The sequence below is a fragment of the Chionomys nivalis genome, chromosome 22 (genome assembly GCF_950005125.1).
Source record: "Chionomys nivalis chromosome 22, mChiNiv1.1, whole genome shotgun sequence".
In the NCBI taxonomy this organism is placed as follows: Eukaryota; Metazoa; Chordata; class Mammalia; order Rodentia; family Cricetidae; genus Chionomys; species Chionomys nivalis.
In genome coordinates this window covers 27,176,390-27,196,752 of record NC_080107.1, presented here as the reverse complement: position 1 = coordinate 27,196,752, position 20,363 = coordinate 27,176,390, and the positions used below count along the sequence as shown (strand labels likewise).

The 20,363-nt window shown below is 42.4% G+C and overlaps 1 protein-coding gene across 1 annotated transcript; it reads left to right on the top strand.

The window, feature by feature from the left end:
• The first annotated feature begins 217 nt into the window (after positions 1-217).
• Positions 218-20,162, top strand: Tnfaip6 (TNF alpha induced protein 6). The gene is made up of 6 exons (XM_057755489.1): positions 218-391; positions 5,782-5,919; positions 7,409-7,570; positions 12,668-12,896; positions 15,664-15,704; positions 19,490-20,162. Exons 1-6 carry the CDS (start codon positions 298-300, stop codon positions 19,651-19,653), a joined length of 828 nt encoding a protein of 275 aa, XP_057611472.1. The 5' UTR covers positions 218-297; the 3' UTR covers positions 19,654-20,162.
• Positions 20,163-20,363: the final 201 nt, after the last annotated feature.

Sequence of the window (20,363 nt, the reverse complement as noted above, 5' to 3'; positions counted from 1 at the left end):
ACCGACAGAATAAACGGACATGTTTCTGAGAAAGGGAATTTAAAATTGTGGATGCTCATCCTGCACCCTCCGCTCCGGTTGCCAATGCAAATGAGTCAGAGGGCTTGCTTCAGACACTGAACTAATTGTGTAACTCTGCAACGGAAAGTGCCATTGGAGAGTACATGCTGACCTCACAGCCGAAAAGGGCTATTTAAAAGATGTGGAAACCAGATGTTTCAGCCGCATTCCAGCCGCTACTCTGAGAATTTCTCGTGGGCAGCCCCCGACACTGTAAACGGCTCGGCGACTGAAGACATGGTCCTTCTCCTTTGCCTGTGCATCTTGCTGTGGGAAGAGGTTCACGGATGGGGCTACAGGAATGGAATCTTTCACAACTCCATATGGCTTGGTAAGAAATTTCACTCACTAGCTTCTGGTTGGGAATGTCGATCCTTTGACCTCAACAGAGGACTGAATCGAAGGAGTAAAAGTTTCTAGCATGTTCGAAGTTGATGTTTTCACAGAAGAATCTTTAAAAAGAGATATGCTGAACTGGCAGGCCACTGAACAAAGGAAGTTTGCTTTTAAAACTTCAGGCTCTCCTTCTACACAATGTATTGTTCACCAAAAAAACACGGGTTAAGGTGTGTCCTGGTGAAAATATATTTTAAGATATTCAAAGCAGACATGGTAGCTCACTGGTGAGTATTTCTTTATGAAACTAAACCACCAGTATAACACTGGTTTGTTATAAATAATTATTATTGTTATTTCAACTGCATTCACAGAAAGAATTCAGGTAAGACAGGAGATGCAGAACTCTTACAGTACTTCTGAGCTCCATGTTCTCTGAGCTACTGGGTCCATCTCAATCTTCCTAACCATCTTTCAACTATTTTAACAAAACTAGAATGTGATACAGGAAAGAAAATAAGCATGCTTTGTACTCTTTCATGCCTTCATCGGGCTGTGGTTCTTTTTGCCATGTAAGAACTTTTCTAGACGTTTGGTTAACTGAGGGAAGTTCTTTTTGTCTTGTTAAATGTAAGGGATGACATAGGCTAAACACTAAAGATGAACAATAGGCCAATAATGAATACTAATACAGCCATGAATATTAACCCATTATAGCACTCAAAACAACGCTAAGACTCTTCATGATTCAAGTTGGTGTTGCATTTTGCTCATTATGGTATTTAGTAGAAAAAAATTTTTCAGTTGCTTGGTAGGGGGTCATCTTATTCTTGCACAGAAATAAAGAAATAAAGCGAAAGCAAAATTAACCTAGATCTTGGTTTTATGCTTCTGAGGCAACACATGGTTGTCGATTATTTTCCCCTTTCAGTGGGGTTCTCTTTGGAAGTAATTGAAACCAGGAGGATTTCATTAAGAAGCTGGATTTGAACGGCACAGCCTTGCCGCCTCTTTTCCCAGCTTGAGCCAGTAACTAGTTGCGATGTGACCATTTGGTTGGGATGGGTTCTGAAATTAATGTAGATGTGTATGCACAAACCAGCTGAGGAAATAAATACACATTTGTCAGAAATGGGGAAACACCATACAGCTAGGCAGAATTCAAGACATATGGGGATGTTTAGAAATGCCACCAAATTCTCCTGGGATACAGTAATTTGAAGTCATTGTTTTTGCAATGAATGTGTACGCTACAGAAATGTAAACCTGAATAAAAAGCGGTTCTGCCCAACAGCGGAGAGAAGCATGCCAAACCTTTGTTAAGGGCGCACTGTAGTTCAGGGGCTTCAGACCCCGTCAAATGCTTCCATCTGGAACAAAGGACTGACCAGTCAGCCCAGCACAAATTGTTTACAGTTGGTTGAGTCGATATAATATTAGTAACTGTTTAGGGAGAAAAGAGTTGGATTTGAAGGGCGGGATCTGGTAGCAACTGTGAAGAACAGGACATCGGAACTCGGTGACTTCTAATTTCTTAACTGCAACTTAGCAAGAAAGGAGCTGAGGGATAAGAGATGTTAGTCGGTCAGCATGGATCCTGAACATTGAAAACACAGAGAACAGTTACTTCCAGTCCTCGTACTAAGTCTACCAAAGACAGGAAAGTAGCATGCCGTGGGCTCCTGCCAGGGTACATAGTTATCATTATTCCCATTTGTTAGATGAGGAAACTGAGGCTCAAGTGGAGATGTCTCCAAGTTTACCTACCTCCTCCCAGAAGAACCAGCAGACACCAGGGCCTTAGTCCACTGTTTTCCTTTGCCAAAAGGAGGGGAAAAATTTCAGTTTTATAAATTAAGTGTTATAAACTAAGGAAAATTAATAAAATATTGCTTTTTTAGACAGACACATCCTTTAAAAGTTAGAGTTTTGTTATACTTAGTTTCATCTTAATAGCTTATAATTCTAAACCCAGAGATATTTTAAATAACAAATAATACTTTAAAGTAATAGTATTCATATTTTTGTATTGCCAGTACTTGGGAGACTGAGGTGGGAAGACTGGATGGGAGTTCTGAGCTAGCCTGGGATACATAACAAAATTTGACTCAAAAAGTAAATGAATAAATAAAGTAAACAAATGCACGTACAAAATGCCTTGTTTATAATCATCCCTAGGCAGGATCACGTGTAGGGGTATATGCTTTTAATTCCAACCCTCAAGAGGCAGACAGATCTCAATGAGTTCGAGGTCAATCCTGTCTACATAGTGAGTTCCAGGACAGCCAGAGCTAGAAAATGACATTGTCTCAAAGAACGAACACGAAACCAAAATAACGTCATGTAGAATTATTCCTGAGAAAGAAGCTCTGTAATCACCAAAACTCAAGAGGCTGAAGCAGGATAATAGCAATTCCAAGGAAAGCAGAGGCTACATAGTAAGACCTTGTCATAAATTATTTCACTAACTTCCTTAGTTAGATAGTTGAATATGTACATCAAGAATTCTCAGTGTGTTTGCCCATAAAGCAAATTAAATAGGAATATTTAACAAAATAAGATTAAACACATGAAGCTTGTTGTTTTAGTTATAATAATTTTTTTTTGTTTTGTTTTGTTTTTTATGGATTTTCGAGACAGGGTTTCTCTGTAGCTTTTGGTTCCTGTCCTGGAACTAGCTCTTGTAGACCAGGCTGGCCTCGAACTCACAGAGATCCGCCTGCCTCTGCCTTCCGAGTGCTGGGATTAAAGGCGTGCGCCACCACCGCCCGGCTAGTTATAATAATTTTATTACCAGACATATGACATCAGATTCCAATAGTTTTTTTTATTACTGGTAAGAAAATTGGAAATTATTTCCCAACACTCTTTGCTCATCTCTCCCCAAAAATATATTTCATGTTTGGAGTAAAATATTAATGAGACAAGCTTGAGGAAAAACTGGCATCCATTAAAATAATTTGTACAATTTTTATTTTCAACAATAATTTTTTATTTATTATTTTATGTGCAATGATGTTTTGCCTGCATGTATGTCTGTGTGAGGTTGGCAGAGCCTCTAGAACTGGAGTTACAGACAGTTGTGAGCTGTCATATGGGTACTGGGAATTGAACCCAGGTCTTCTGGAAAAGCAGTCAGTGCTCTTAACCACTGAGTCATCTCCCTAGCCCCAACAACAATATTTATAATAAATAATTTAATTAAGCATGCATCCTTTTTCTCTACCAAAAGGCATAGTGTCTAAGATAAAGATACTTAGTTCTGTGTGGTGGTATTTTAATTTTCATACTTAAATGGCTGAGACAGGAGAATCACAAAGTCTAAACCAGCCCAGGCTGCATATTAAGACCCTATATAAAAACCAAACCAAAAAACAGGGCTAGAGAGACGGCTCAGTGGTCAGGAGCAGTGGCTGCTCTTCCAGAGGATGAGAATTCGATTCCCAGGACTCGCCTGGAAGCTCACAACCATCTGTGACTCCAATCCCAGGGGATTCAACTCCCTCTTCTGGGCTCCTCAAACACTAAACACACATGGGTGCACAGGCATATGTGTAGGAAGAAAAGATGAGTACACATAAACTTTAAAATCAATTTTAAAAACGGATAAATATACTTTAGTTGCCCACTCATGCATGTTTAAGATTTTTGAGGGCACAGGGCTTGATCCACAACACCCAGAAAAATTCACCAAACTATGAGCTTAAAAGAATAAAAGTGGAGCCGGGCGGTGGTGGCGCACGCCTTTAATCCCAACACTTGGGAGGCAGAGGCAGGCGGATCTCTGGGAATTCGAGGCCAGCCTGGTCTCAAGAGCTAGTTCCGGGACAGGCACCAAAGCTACAGAGAAATCTTGTCTCGAAAAAACAAAAAAAAAAAAAACAAAAAAAAAAAAGAATAAAAGTGGAAATTAACAACAAAAAAAAAAAAGTGGAAATTAACGAGTGTATTGAGGCCTTGGCACATGAAGAAGACCTGGGAACAGGTCATTTACAAAGCGAAAATCATCTTCACTGGTGAAGGTCTGATTCTGCTAACATTTTCTGGTTCGTAAGTGTGGGATGTAAGCTTGCTTGGTAGAGTGTTTGCCTAGCATGCAAAAAACCCTGTTTGGATTCGTTGATACCATATAAAACCAAGAGTTACATGCCTGTAATCCCAGCACTCAAGAGGTAAAGGCAGGAAGATCAGAATTCAAAGATCTTCCTTGGCTGCATAGCTAGAGGTCAACATGAGAACTTGCGTTAAAATAGACAAATAAACAGAAGTATCAAATTGACTGTTGTCTTCTCTAAGCGATGGGCCTTTACCATGTAATTTATGAGAACAGGCTCCATGGAGTCTAGGAAACATGAAACACAACCAGCGTCATTTCCCATCAAACTGTGGCAGAGTCGGTTTTAGCTTGGGGAGGAGAAAAATAAGTGAATCAGGACACGTTTCTGGATTTGTGTCTTGCTGTGCACTGAGGCATTTGAGAATCCACTGGGAGCATCTCCACAGTGGCCGACTGGGCAGGCTGATCAGTACAAATGCTCAATAGTAATCCAGACAACAGGGTGGGACTACTAACACCATTGGAGATAAACTTGTGACTATTGTCTGGGGAGCCTCTTCATATCGTTTCTATGGAGACATGACTGCAGTCCCCAAACAATCCATTGAAATGGTGACCTACTGGAAGACAGGATGTGTGTGCCTTGTCATCGCCTAAAATATGTTGGGGGACAACGTGGGCACAAACAAATCAGAAAAAGTAGAAATATGCCAGTTTCCTCTCTGCGGTGTTCAAATCTCTTCTCTCTAGAGCTCAACTTGAGACTTGCTGGGGTTCCACCAGATTTCCTCACTATTTTAAAGTTCTTTGCGAAATTCTCAATTGTATCATCTCAATCATTCCCTCAAATGGACATATCTGGCTTCCTCGTGAGCTTCCATAATGAAGTCATTGTCCCTGGTTTATTTTGCCTTCTAAGCTTCCTTCAACTGCTTCCTTCATCCACCTTTCTAAGCTTTTATGGCTTAAAGCCAAAAGAATATCAAAACTTTATTATTTGTGGTTAGTCTAGAAATAAAACATTTTTTAAAAAAAAGAAAAGAAAAAAAAAACTTTTCTCTCATGCTATCAGAAACAATCTAAATGCCAGTCTTTATATGTCCTCTGTTCCCCCTAAGATTCCACCTCGTTCTTTTTCTCCCCAAAGCTTTCTAACAATAAACCTAACTACCACGGCAGCTGACCTAGAAATTTCTTTGGCAAGAACATGTATCTGATGTAATCTTCCTGCTGAGGCAAAATTTCCTTTGTTCTACAAGAACGAATAATAGCGTGTTGATAAGAATGAGTAATTAATGGCGCGTTGATCCCGTTTTGTAAATTCACAGAACAAGCTGCGGGCGTGTACCACCGAGAAGGTCGGGCTGGCAGATACAAGCTCACCTATTCAGAGGCCAAGACCGTGTGTGAGTTTGAAGGCGGCCGCCTCGCCACCTACAAGCAGCTGGAAGCAGCCAGAAAAATAGGTAACTAACTTGATAACAGTTTTTCTTATTATGCCTTGGGGGGTGGGCGTTCCACCTCTCCTATAACCCTTATTAAGACTTTTCTCTCTAGTCCTTTGGGATTGTTCTCTATATTGTGAGGATATCTTTACTTTCTGGAGATTCCTTCATTCTGTCTGCCATGGGGGGTTGGGTACCTACCACCCAGTGAGAACCAAGGAAATAAATGTCATGGCCAAGATAGGACATTACCCATCCGAGTGAGCTTGGTGAGGAGAGAGAGCCTCTGGACAGCATCAGGAGCTGCAGGGAGACATGAGAGATCAACAAAGAGATAGAGCATCCTGCCAGAGAGAAAGGTGAGAGAGCACCTCTCTTAAAAGACCTGGAGAGCCGGGCGGTGGTGGTGCACGCCTTTAATCCCAGCACTCGGGAGGCAGAGGCAGGCGGATCTCTGTGAGTTCGAGACCAGCCTGGTCTACAAGAGCTAGTTCCAGGACAGGCACCAAAGCTACAGAGAAACCCTGTCTCGAAAAACCAAAAAAAAAAAAAAAGAAAAAAAAAAAAGACCTGGAGAGAGCTTCAAGTGGGAGAGTAGGTGAGATAGGCACCCTGTACACCTTGACCAGGATCTCCATGGAAAAGGTCTTCAGAGTCCTCGGAACAAAGGGTGGTCTCACACTCAAATGCACACTCAGTTTCCGATCCGAAATCAGACGGTTCTCATACTCACCATGGAACTTAAGCCTAGTTTATCTGCATTTGGTTTCGTTTTCTAATAGGACCACTAGCTAGTAAAAGTCAGAATTCAAAGTTCATAGCCAGGGGTGGTGGTGCAGCATGCTTGCAATCCTAGCAGCCCTTCAGAGGTAAAGGCAGGAGCATTGGGATTTCAAAGTCAGCCTTAGCTAAATAGAGAGTCTGAAGCCAGCCTGGGTTATATGAGATCATGTCTTAAAAAAAGAAAGAAAGGGAGGGAGGGAGAGAGGGAGAGAGAGAGAGAGAAAGAAAGAAAAAGAGAAAGGTAAGCAGAACTTGGTATATGCATGCCTTTAATCCCAGCATTCAGGAGGCAGAGGCAGAGGGATCTATCTCCATGAGTTCAAAGCCAGTCTGGTCTACAAAGTAAGTTCCAGGTTTGTTACACAGAGAAATCCTATCTCAAAATAGAAAACAAAAGAGAGAGAGAGAGAGAGAGAGAGAGAGAGAGAGAGAGAGAGAGGAAAAAAAGGTATGATTTATTCAAACCTTGGTTTGGTTTGGCGTTGTGTTTGCAGAGCTAAGGACTTAGCCTAAGGCCCCATGCTTGGTCTCACTCTATAACCTAGTCTGGCCTTGATCTGAAAATCCTGCTGGTCAGTCTCCAGAGTGCCACAGTTGTAGGGGTTTCCCATTCTACACAAGGTGGGTTTGGCCACTTGAGAAACTTATGGTAGGAAATGACTGCCTCCTCCTACCAGGTTAGGGACTTTTTGGGGGGTGAGTCTATGAACTTCTCTCTCTCTTTCAGGATTTCACGTCTGTGCTGCTGGATGGATGGCCAAGGGTAGAGTTGGATACCCCATCGTGAAGCCCGGGCCCAACTGCGGATTTGGGAAAACTGGTATTATCGATTATGGAATCCGGCTCAACAGAAGTGAGCGATGGGATGCCTATTGCTACAACCCAAATGGTTTGTTCCTTAAAACAATAATTCTGCCTTTGCAAAAGCGGTTACACAAACAACAGCCGCAAAGCAGTTACCTGCCAAGAGATTACTGAAAGGAAACAGCTTTTCCTCCTAAAAGTGGGGGAATATGGTTGTCGGAAGTCACACGTTGGGCTGCCATCCGTCAGGGACCAGACTCAATGAAATTCCACAGTAGGAGCGTGAGGATTAGAATTATTAAGCAAAAGGAACAGAGATATGAGAGATATAAGAGACAGAAATACAGAACAGCATCAGGAGAGACGGTCAGTGAATTCTGAATGAATTCCCACATTTATTTTCCGTGTGCTTATAAAAGTAGAGGTGAGGGAGGCAACAGTCTTCATTAACATGATATAAGGAATGGACCAAGTATCATGCAGGTAACTACTCTCTGGCGCCTCCTGCCAATCTCCTCTGAAGGAGCAAGACTAACAAGGTGGAGTCGATTCACCTCTTTACTCAAAATGCTCGATAACCACAGCCTAGGTCAGGATCTCTTGTTTGTAGCCACACCTGTTGCCAACAACTTTGAAAGAGTAAAAATAAGTTCCAACTCTCTGACCTTTCGTCAAGGTGGAACAGGCTCGTGTCTGTGGGTCCTCACAGGTGGAGATGATGCTAAAATGATCCCTGCCATTCATTGGCCCTTCCTTGCTGCTCGGGGCATTGTGCTCCCTCATTCCCGTTCTCGCTAAAGGAGAGTGATTCTTTGCTCGTGCTTCTGGAGAGAAGAGCATACTCTGCTTTTCAGATCTGTTCCCCCAGACAGCACCACAGAGTGTGGTGTAGTGTGTTTCGTTCCTGGCATCGGCTAACACACTGATGTGATGAAGTGCTGGTTGGGTCTACCTCACGTGGAATCCCATCTCGCTGTAGGAGAGTGACAGGAACATTCTAGGCTCTGTCACAGTACTGCTGCTGAGTGGCACTGACCATCAGAGAACAGCCTTGCCTGTCCATGGGCTACTTAAGAGCTCAAAATGAAAAGGATTCCAAGTTGAAAAATTTTTGCTTGGAGGTGGATACTACACCTGTTCAAAACAAGTACAGGCACTTTGGTTCCTTGATTTGTTTGTTTGGGTATTGTTTTTGTTACTGCTATTGCTATTTGGGGGTTTTGTTTGCTTGTTTTGCTTTGCTTTGCTTTGTTTTTTTAGACAGGGTCTGCTTGTTTATCGCTGGCTGTCTTGAAACTCACTATGTAGATCAGGTTGACCTCGATCTCACAGAATGCTGGGATTAAAGGTGTGTTCCTCCACGCCGGGCCCAAATCAATTTGTATATACGTTAAGCTATTAGTACCAGCCTGTGTTGTAGTACTGTGTATTTAGTCGCTGTTAATAATCATTGCCAGAGTCTAGAATAAAGCCAAGTATGGTGGAGCATGTCTTTAATCTCAGCTGTTGGGAGGCAGAAGCAGGCAAATCTCTGGGAGTTTGAGGCCAGCCTGGTTTGCATAGCGAATCCCAGGCCAGCCAACGCTATCTAGTGAGACCCTGCCACAAAATAATAAACAAACAAACACAAACAAACAGCAAAGCCAATGTACAGGCATAATGAAGAGTTGTTAAGAAATGGGATCTCCCAGGACCCATCTTAACTCACAAACCTATATAAGCTGCCTTTTCTCATGGCTTCTCACTCTAAGCACCTTCTCACTCTGGGAACATGCACATGGGATCCTGGGAGAGCTGATCCTTCCCAATTCTCAGGGCCCTCAGCTTACTCTGACATAGCATGTTGGTTATTTATGAAGTGGTCAGCTTGAAGGACAGAAACCTTCCTGAACTGCTTCTAGGAAACCAGCTTGTCAACACGCAATGGGGATGAAAAGCTGCTATCGGGAAAAATGAAGCAACCTTTATTAAGATCGCCAAGCTGGAGCTGATGGGAGTAAGCTAGAATGGGATCATTACGTGTGCAGAAGCTGGAGCCTGCAGGGTTGGGTCAGAGGTCAAGGGTGCTTGTTGCTCTTATAGAGTACCAACTCGAATTCCCAGCATCCACACGGTGGCTCACAACCATCCATAACTCCACTGCCAGGGACTCCAAAGCCCATTTCTTACTCCCAAGGGCAGCAGGTAGCCACGTGAAAGTCTGCAATCATGCACTTGTTCATTCACGTGCAGAACATGTGAAATGAGGTGGACTGATTTCATGTGTGAATGGTTTGATTTTGACGGCAGAGTTTCACCGCATAGCAAAGAATAGCATTGAGCACTAATCCCCTCATCTCTTCGTGCACCCCTGGCTGGCCTTGAACTATGCAGACCAGGTTAGCCTCCAGTTCACAGAGATTTGCCTACCTCTGCTTCCAAAGTGCACCACTATTATCAATACATATGAATGTTCTCTCTTCACCAATTAGCATCCTAGTCAGGCCTGAGCCACCAGCACTTGGAAGATATAGGCAGCCAGATCAGAGTTCAAGGCCTGTGTTGGCTGTGTAGCAAGTTCAAGGCCAGCTTGGGCTTTATGAGACCTGGTCTTTAAAAGACCTGTAACAGCCAGGCGGTGGTGACGCACGCCTTTAATCCCAGCACTCGGGAGGCAGAGGCAGGCGGATCTCTGTGAGTTCGAGACCAGCCTGGTCTACAAGAACTAGTTCCAGGACAGGCTCCAAAACCACAGAGAAACCCTGTCTCGAAAAACCAAAAAAAAAAAAAAAAAAAGACCTGTAACAGTACTAATAGCTACTTATGAGTATATTCCTACTTGTCCTGTGACGCCTGGCTAAATCCTAGTACTCCATGGACTGAGGCAGGAAAACTAGGAAATTGAGGGTAACCTGGGCTACAAATGGAATTTCCATCTTTTAATAAAAATAATATTTTTTTAAAAAAAGTTTTCAAGCTAGGAAGATTATGTAGTTAGTCAGGCCTGGTGGCTCATGCCTTTAATCCCAACACTCGGGAAGCAGAAGCCAGCAGATCTCTGTGAGTTCAAGGCCAGTCTACAGAGTGAGTTTTAGGACACCCAGAACTGCTGTACAGAGAAACCCCGTCTTGAAAACAAACAGACAAACAAAAAAACAAAAAGATAACCTAGTCAATAAAGTGCTTACCTTGCAAGCGTGAGGACTTGAATTCAAGATCCAGAACTAATTTTCTGTCATTGGTGGTGATCTTGTTTCTTGCTTTTCAAGACAGAGTCTATCTATGTAGCCCTAACTTACCTGAAATTTGTTGTTGTTGTTGTTGTTGTTTGGTTTTTTTTTGGTTTTTTTTTTGTTTTTTTTGTTTTTAAATTTGTTTATTTATTATGTATACAATATTCTGTCTGTGTGTATCCTTGCAGGCCAGAAGAGGGCACCAGACCCCATTACAGATGGTTGTGAGCCACCATGTGGTTGCTGGGAATTGAACTCAGGACCTTTGGAAGAGCAGGCAATGCTCTTAACCTCTGAGCCATCTCTCCAGCCCCCGGTTTGTTTTTTTTTTTTTTTTTAAAGATTTATTTATTTATTTGTATACAGTGTTCTGCCTGCACGTATGCCTGCAGGCCAGAAGAGGGCACCGCACCAGATCTCTTTACAGACGATTGTGAGCCATCATGTGGTTGCTGGGAATTGAACTCAGAACCTCTGCAAGAACAGCCAGTGCTCTTAATCTCTGAGCCATCTCTCCGGCTGTGTTTGTTTGTTTGATAGTATTTCTCTGTAGCCTTGGAGCCTGTCCAAACAACTAGCTCTTGAAGACCAGGCTGGCCTTGAACTCACAGAGTTCCTCCTTCCTCTGGGATCAAAGGTCTGTGCCACCACTGCCCAGCTAAAGTGACTTTTTTTTTTTTTTTTTTTGGTTTTTCGAGACAGGGTTTCTCTGTAGCTTTGGAGCCTTTCCTGGAACTAGCTCTGTAGACCAGGCTGGTCTCGAACTCACAGAGATCCGCCTGCCTCTGCCTCCCAAGTGCTGGGATTAAAGGCTAAAGTGACTTTTATAATGATCTTGCAAACAGAATTTACAGGATCTGTTGGTCTAAGTGAGTTCCTAAAGCCACAGTCTGCCAACTACAGGATAAAATCCCATCATCTTTTTTTTTGGGGGGGGGGTTTCGAGACAGGGTTTCTCTGTGGTTTTGGAGCCTGTCCTGGAACTAGCTCTTGTAGACCAGGCTGGTCTCGAACTCACAGAGATCCGCCTGCCTCTGCCTCCCGAGTGCTGGGATTAAAGGCGTGTGCCACCACCGCCCGGCAAAATCCCATCATCTTGATGAGACTGTTGGTAATATAAAGGTATATTTGACAAAATACACCAAAGAATATGTAAAAGGCCTCTACATTTTATGACTTAAAAAAAAATCAAAGCACAGAAAAATGTAAACACGAATGTTGCTATTCTTGCTATTTTCACATTTAAAAAATTATGAGTAGTCCACTGATATGGGATTTCCCTCTGTATGCTGGGATTACCGTTAATGAATAAAGAACCGCTTTGAGCCTATAGCAGAGCAGGGTGGGGCAGAGCAGAGCAGGGCAGGGAGGCTGGACTGAATGCTGGGAGAAAGAAGGATGGAGTCAAAGAGAAGTCAAGGAGCCGCAGCCAGAGACAGATGCTGGGAACTTTACCCAGAGAGCCACAGCCATGTGGCGATACACATATTAATGGAGATGGGTTAAATTAATATGTAAGAGTTAGCCAATAAGAAGCTAGAGCTAATGGGTCAAGCAGTGATTTAATTAATACAGTTTCTGTGTGATTATTTTGGGGCTAAGCGGCCGGGAACCAACAAGCAGCCTCCTCCTACAATCCCGTTCAAATTTTAAAAAATTTAGGGACTAGGCATGCAGGATGGCACCATGGGTAAAGGACCTTGTCACCAAACCTAATGACCTGAGTTTAACCGTCGCTGTGGCTCATGGTAGAAGGAGACTGACTCCTGAAGAAGCAGACACACACGCGCACACACATACACACACACACACACACATGCATGCACGCACGCTCGCGCGCGAGCACACACACTAAAAATTGTTAAGTTTAAAGAAAATTTAGAAATTGCTATTAGCTATAAGCATACACAATATATTATGGATAATATAAAATTAATAATGTCTAAGTGAACTTTCTTTTCCTGTTGCAGCCAAGGAGTGTGGTGGCGTCTTTACAGACCCAAAGCGAATTTTCAAATCTCCAGGCTTCCCAAATGAGTATGACGACAACCAGGTCTGCTACTGGCACATTCGACTCAAGTACGGTCAGCGCATTCACCTGAGCTTTCTGTACTTCGACCTTGAGGATGATCCAGGCTGCCTGGCTGACTACGTCGAGATATATGACAGCTACGATGATGTCCACGGCTTTGTAGGAAGGTGGGTCATGCGTCCCCACCAGGGAACTTCCAGAGTTGGTCTGATGCTTCTTTAGTTTTCTCTCCCCTGTTCTGTTGTTGAGTATTGTTAATACCTCAGTATTTCTACTGTCTCCACCAGAAAATACACTTTTTTCCTCTTCCCCCTCCTCTTCCTCCTCTTCTTCCTTACCAAACTTCTTCTCTTCTTCCTTATCAGGGGAGCTGGCATCGCAGGCTGGCCTTAAACTCATTTGTAGTTCAGACAGGCTGTGAATTGCTGATCTCCTCTGCCTCTACCTCCAAAGTGCTGGGATTACAGGCATGCTTCACTCCCCCCCCCCAATTATATATATATATAATTTGTATATAATTTATCAACAAAGATTTTTCTTAGTTGACTGTACCTACATTAATTACAAAAGCAGAGAAGCTGCCTTTGATTGTGGACTTATAAAACCCCATTGTCTAGTTATCCTCACATGACTAAAAGCACAGAAAATGAAATTACTGTGAAAACATTCAAGTCTCTCCCCTCTCAGTCTCATTTTGTGTACATAGTGAGTTTTCTGTAGCCCAAACTAGCCTCAAATTCACTATGTAAATTGAACCTGGTTTTTCTGCCCCCACCTCCCAAGTATTGAAATTGCAAGTGTGTGACACCATGCCTTGTTTATTAGATGCTGGGGTTGGAACCTTAGACACACAAGGCAGCCACTCTACCAACTGAAATAAATCCCTAGCCTTCTTCCTTTATTTTTCAACATGCTGGAACCCAGTCTTTTCATGTTTCTGCCCCAATTTGGGCAGGTGGGAAAGTAAGGATTTTGCTCTGTATAGGGTCAACTGGGTGTGGTCATAATCTGGTTGATCTGCTACTGACACAGTAAGTAGACTCAGTATGGTTGGTATATTCATCTGAGGGACTGGGATTTTTTTTAAAGATTTTATTTATTTATTTATTTATTTATTTTGTATTCAACATTCTTTTCATGTATGTTTGCATGCCAGAAGAGGGCACCAGATCTCTGTGAGCCACCATGTGGTTGCTGGGAATTGAACTCAGGTCTGGGATTTTGACCTAGAAGATGATCCAGATTTCTTTTTTTTTTTTTTTTTGGTTTTTCGAGACAGGGTTTCTCTGTGGTTTTGGAGCCTGTCCTGGAACTAGCTCTTGTAGACCAGGCTGGTCTCGAACTCACAGAGATCCACCTGCCTCTGCCTCCCGAGTGCTGGGATTAAAGGCGTGCGCCACCACCGCCCGGCGATCCAGATTTCTTGTCTGACAGTTGAATTCATGGAAATCTTCCTGCCTCAGACTCTTGAGTGTTGGGATTACGAGTGTGATCCAAGAAACTCTGGGTTAATCCTGAGATTCGCTGGCAAAAACTCAGTTCCAGCATTTTGGGCCAAGTTTGAAACAAGCTTTATTAAAATATTAAATACTGACCAAGATATACTTTGGTCAGGACCATGCCTGGAAATACCCCAGTTGAGCGGCCCCTAGACACCTGTGGTAGGGCTCTTATGGACAAAACTCAGAGGCCTCTGTACTTCCCCTTGAAGCTTTGGTGTTATTTTCCAAGAACTACAACTCCCAGAACCCCAGGAAGTTAGCTACCTGGTCCTTGGGACTATAGAGTTTACAACTACAACTCCCAGCATTCCAGGAAGTTACCTTGTTCTTGGCAGATGGGTTTACAGGTCAATTTAGGATGTTACACATGATCCAACATACTCATATAGTTTAAATTTTGTGTGCCTTACTCAACATTTCTTTTTTTTTTTTTTTTTTTGGTTTTTTTTTTTTTTTTTTGGTTTTTTCGAGACAGGGTTTCTCTGTGGTTTTGGAGCCTGTCCTGGAACTAGCTCTTGTAGACCAGGCTGGTCTCAAACTTACTCAACATTTCTAAACTGAGGTAAATAATTAGGTGTTTTATAATACAGGTCCCATTTAATAACTTGTAATGTTGCTTATCAGTGGATTATCACTTGCCAAATTTCTACCATACCTGACAGGAGTTTAATCTTTTTTTTTTTTTTTTTTTTTTTTTTTTTTTTTTTTGGATTTTTCGAGACAGGGTTTCTCTGAAGGTTTTGGTTCCTGTCCAGGAACTAGCTCTTGTAGACCAGGCTGGCCTCGAACTCACAGAGATCCGCCTGCCTCTGCCTCCCGAGTGCTGGGATTAAAGGCGTGCGGCACCACCACCCGGCTCTGACAGGAGTTTAGTAGAGGAACCGGAAGAGGGGGCAATTGAAAATGGCAGGCTCGGTGTTTCCGTTTGTCTAAGGTGGGGTCTGACCAGGAGTTCACTGTGTTAAGTCCAGGTCACCCCAAACCCTCGGTCCTCCTGTCGATTGGGGTTGCAGGTGTGCACTGACACACTCAGCTTGGGCAAAATCGGTTTTTATTTTATGTTGAAATTTGTAACTTAAAAACAGTACTCGGGAGGCAGAGGCAGGTGGATCTCTGAGTTCGAGACCAGCCTGGTCTACAAGAGCTAGTTCCAGGACAGGCTCCAAAGCCACAGAGAAACCCTGTCTCAAAAAACCAAAAATAAATAAATAAATAAAATAAAATCAACTACAGACCTAAATAAAATGAGATAGTCCTATTTTCAGGTTTTTCTATAAGGCTTATTATTTATTTCAATTATACATGTCCTCTGTGAGTTCTAGGCCAGCCCTGCCTTGTCTGCATAGGAGTATTTTATCATAAATAAGAGCCACATCAATAGTTCTGTGCTTCTTTTGTGTGTGACGTCTCTTTCCTAAAAATTCTCTTTCAGATACTGTGGTGATGAACTTCCAGGAGACATCATTAGCACAGGTAAGACCCAAATTGCAGCAAAATGTTATTTTGCCTTTTCATAATGCCCTCAAAGTCATTATCATTTACCCTTTAAACCAGAGAGAACTAAGACTAGAGGTAGTTCGTTAGCCTGTGACAATGTCAATTTTTATTCTTACGGCTTTGCTAAAGTCTGTGATCAAAATGGTGTGTGGATGGACAGCTCTCATTGGCAGGCATCAGCCTTAATCCTCAAGTCCCTACGAACTGCTGCCGGCATCCCCAGGGGTTTGGAGTGGATGTGAATGAGTGGGGACTGGCACTGAGCTCAATAGCAGAGTGCTCATTTTGCCCACGCCCTAGGTTTTATTCCCCGGCAATAATAATGATAACAATAATAATGATAGCTGGAAACAGTCACTGAGAAAAGACGGAAGTGAACTATCAGGTAGTTAAACACAGCACCCATCATAGTAAACGACCCCATCGTTTGTATCACATTTCCCTCTCAGTATGACGTTCCTTCCAGTTCCTTGTGATACTTTCAGCAACCATTGCGTAAGAAAAGGGAAGTGCTGGGCTAGACAGTGATAAAAAGTTTCTTTATGGACAACGACAGGAAAGTTTTAGTATGCTAATTTATGTAGTCAGTCTCAAAAGGCTAGATATAATAGGCGACGCTTGCTAAGTCACACACACACCCTCCCCCGAGTTATTTCATATGGTTATGTTCTAAGAAGTAATGCCCTTTCAAAATGCTCTCGTAGTAACATAAATCACAATAGGCCATACTACTCTTTAAGTTACCCTAAACCGCTTTTAGCACCTTTTATTTTTAGCTAAAACCTTTGTTTTCTTGGAAGTCTCTGTTTTCTTTCTTTTTCCAGCGCCAGGACTTGGCATTCGGATAGGTTCTGTTTTCTCGCCAAGCTGTAAAATTATCACAACGCTTCGCACCTAAGAGCAGAGTTGCTCGAGAGACAGGCAGGCCGACTAAGTCCTTTTTAACTACCTCCCACACCCTGCCTTGCAGCACTCTGGGTTCTGGGGCGTCATTTTTACAAGCTGTGAAGCTCTCGGCTCTATCCTTGGATGATTACTGTTTAAACCTTATTAATTTGTCATTGCTACGATCTTCCCAAGAAGGGAAACCGCTATAAACCTCTTACTTCTCTTATCTCAAGGACATAGTTTTTGTTAGCAGAAAATTGAAACAAGGTTAGCTTTAGAGCTTTACAAGGGAGTTGGGGTATAAAAATTCTCCTTAAAAAAAAACACCAGTCGCCTTTAATCCCAGCACTTGGGAGGCAGAGGCAGGCGGATCTCTGTGAGTTCGAGACCAGCCTGGTCTACAAGAGCTAGTTCCAGGACAGGCTCCGAAACCACAGAGAAACCCTGTCACGAAAAACCAAAAAAAAACAAAAAACAAAAAACCACCAGCACTTTAATCCCAGCACTCTGGAGGCAGAGGCAGGCGGATCTCTGGGAGTTCGAGACCAGCCTGGTCTACAAGAGCTAGTTCCAGGACAGGCTCCGAAACCACAGAGAAACCCTGTCTCGAAAAACCAAAAAAAAAAAAAAAAAAAAAAAAAAAAAAAAAAAAACACCAGCAGAACTGGGTGTGGAAGCAGAAGCGGGAGGATCACCCAGGAATTTGAGGCTAACCTGGGCTACATAAAGAGTCTCAGGGCTAGCAAGATTCTGTCTCAGAAAGAACAAAAAACATTAGTGGGAAGAGTCTGAAATCTGACTAATTCCTTGCTTAGCTTCCAGAGTCAGAAAAATACACCGTGACAACTGGAAAATGAACCTGGAAGGCAGGCTGCTTGGGCTTGAGGTAGCCTCGGCTATATGACATTTGCTCTGTGACTTTGGCAAAGGTCACATGGTCTCTCTGACTCAGGATCATGTCTGTAAGGACATGTAATATACAGACTTGTTTTGTAAGTGTGCGCATGTGCCTGTGTGAGGGTGTCAGGTCCCCTGGAACTGGAGTGACAGATAGTTGTGAGCTGCTGTGTGGATACTGGGAATTGAACCCTGGTCCTCTGGAAGAGCTGTCAGTGTTCTTAATCACTGAGTCATCTCTCCAGTCCCCTAGACTTTAATTGGAAGATGGATTGAGAATTGAAGTTAAGAAAGGCTTCCTGGGCTACCAAGATGGCTCAAAGGTTAAGAGCACTTGTTCTTGCTGAAGTCCCGAGTTCAGATCCCGGCACTCACATGGTGGCTTACAAACATCTGTAACTCCAATTCCAGAGGCTCTGATGCCCTCTTCTGACTCTTCCTTGGAGTGTACCAGGCGTTCGTGTAGTGCACACACATACATACACGCAGACAAACACGCATGCATATAAAACAACACAAGTAAATACAAAAATAAAATAAAAATTTTTAAAGATGGCTCAGCAGGTAAAAGTGGGGGAAAGGAACCTCCACAAAGTTGTCCTCTGATTTCACATGCACCCCATGGCAAGCTCTCACACATATAAGAATCAATAACACATCCATATACGTAATAATAATAGTAATAAATGTTTTATTAAATCTTTTCCCTTGAAATATTCCTATATGGTATTTGGGCATTTTCTGGTCCACATGTTAAGGTAAATTTTGAGTTCACTCGGAGAAGCAGACATCTAGGTTTATTTCTTGGTTTTCTTTTCTTTTTTTTTTTTTTTTTTTTTTATTCTTTTTTTTAATATTTATTTATTTATTTATTATGTATACAATATTCTTTCTGTTTGTATGCCTGAAGGCCGGAAGAGGGCACCAGGCCTCATTACAGATGGTTGTGAGCCACCATGTGGTTGCTGGGAATTGAACTCAGGACCTTTGGAAGAGCAGGCAATGCTCTTAACCGCTGAGCCATCTCTCCAGCCCCTCTTTTCTTTTCTTTTATTTTCTTTTTGGTTTTCTATTAATTAGTTGATTGATTGATTTTACTTTTTGAGACAGACTATTCCTCACCTATCTGGCCTGGAAATCACTATATAGACAAGGCTAAGCCTTGAACTCACAGACTTCCGTCTGGTAGAAGCATGTGCCACCACACTTGGCCCTAAGTTTGCTTCTTAATAATGCAAGGCTGATTGCTCCCCATCAGTTTGTTAGTAAACAGCCCATCCACACCTCATGAGCTTGAACTACTATTATGTTCTAATAATTCTGTGGAGATTTTTTTTCCCCTTGTGGTGCTAGGGATTATATATAGAACCCCAACGTGCTAGGCAAGCACCCTACTTTAAAATTTTATTTATTTATTTATTTCATTTATTTTATTTCGGGGTGGAATAGTTCAGGAGCACTGAGTCCTGGAGAATCTTCTGAAATAGAAGAGACATTTCCCACATGAGATCAGAGGCTCAGAGTTAAATATAAAGGTCCCTCACCAGGCATTGGTGTCTAGGCCTTTGATCCTAGCATTCAGGAGGCAGAGGGAGGCAGATCTCTGGGTTTTGAGGCCAGTGTGGTCTATAGAGCCAGTTTCAAAATAGCCAGGGCTACACAGAGAAACCCTCACTGACTGTACTGGGAGAGACAAAGACGGACTATAAAACTTGAGACTCAGCCGGGTGGTGGTGGCGCACGCCTTTAATCCCAGCACTCAGGAGGCAGAGGTAGGAGGATCTCTGTGAGTTCGAGGCCAGCCTGGTCTACAAGAGCTAGTTCCAGGACAGGCACCAAAAACTGAGATTCTACTGGACTCTGTCTTATTCCCATTTTATGTATTCTTCTGTGAGATGATATGTCATTGATCTGTCTGACAAAACAAACTGGAGTCATCTTTTTGTTCTAACGTGTGCGTCCCCCCCCCCCCACAGGCAACGTCATGACCTTGAAGTTTCTGAGTGACGCCTCTGTCACAGCTGGAGGTTTCCAGATTAAATATGTCACAGTGGATCCTGCGTCCAAATTCAGCCAAGCCAAAAACACAAGTACTCCTGGGAATAAAAAATTCTTAGCTGGGAGATTTAGCCATCTATAAATTTTTTTAAAAAGATATTCAAAACATACAGTATTTATGTTTGCAGTCTTTGACTTCCTTTGTTCTCACTTTTGTATTGTTTTTATTATTAACATGTATTTATTACTTTTCCAAATGTGAAAGCAATGTGTAATTGTGGGAAAAATTGAAGAAAACGCAGAAAACTTCAAATGAGTAAACAAAAAGATCTCGTCATTCTACTACATAGAAAAAACTAGTGTTAAGATTTTTTCAGTAATTGTCATTCATTTGTTTTTCTACTTGTAGTATATGTATATATGTAACTATATGTATTTTTTTTAATTTTGGCATTCTGCATTATGTATTGTTTTAAAACCAGGTATTTTTAACGTTAACATTTATAGCTTGAGCAGTTCCCAAGATCGCTGAGTTTTCTATAAAATGGGACTTTGAGTAGCTGTAAATATCCCGTGGTATGATTATTTCCTGCTTTATTTAAGTCTATCTATATTTGGATTTTAGGTTGTTTTCATAAATATTGCTGTAATAAATACCCTTGGAGATAAATATCTTGCAGGTCTTTAATTTTATGGGAACATGGGCCTAGATAAAGAAATACTAAACAGCCGGGCGGTGGTGGCGCACGCCTTTAATCCCAGCACTCGGGAGGCAGAGGCAGGCGGATCTCCCCAGGACAGGCTCCAAAAACCACAGAGAAACCCTGTCTCGAAAAACCAAAAAAAAAAAAA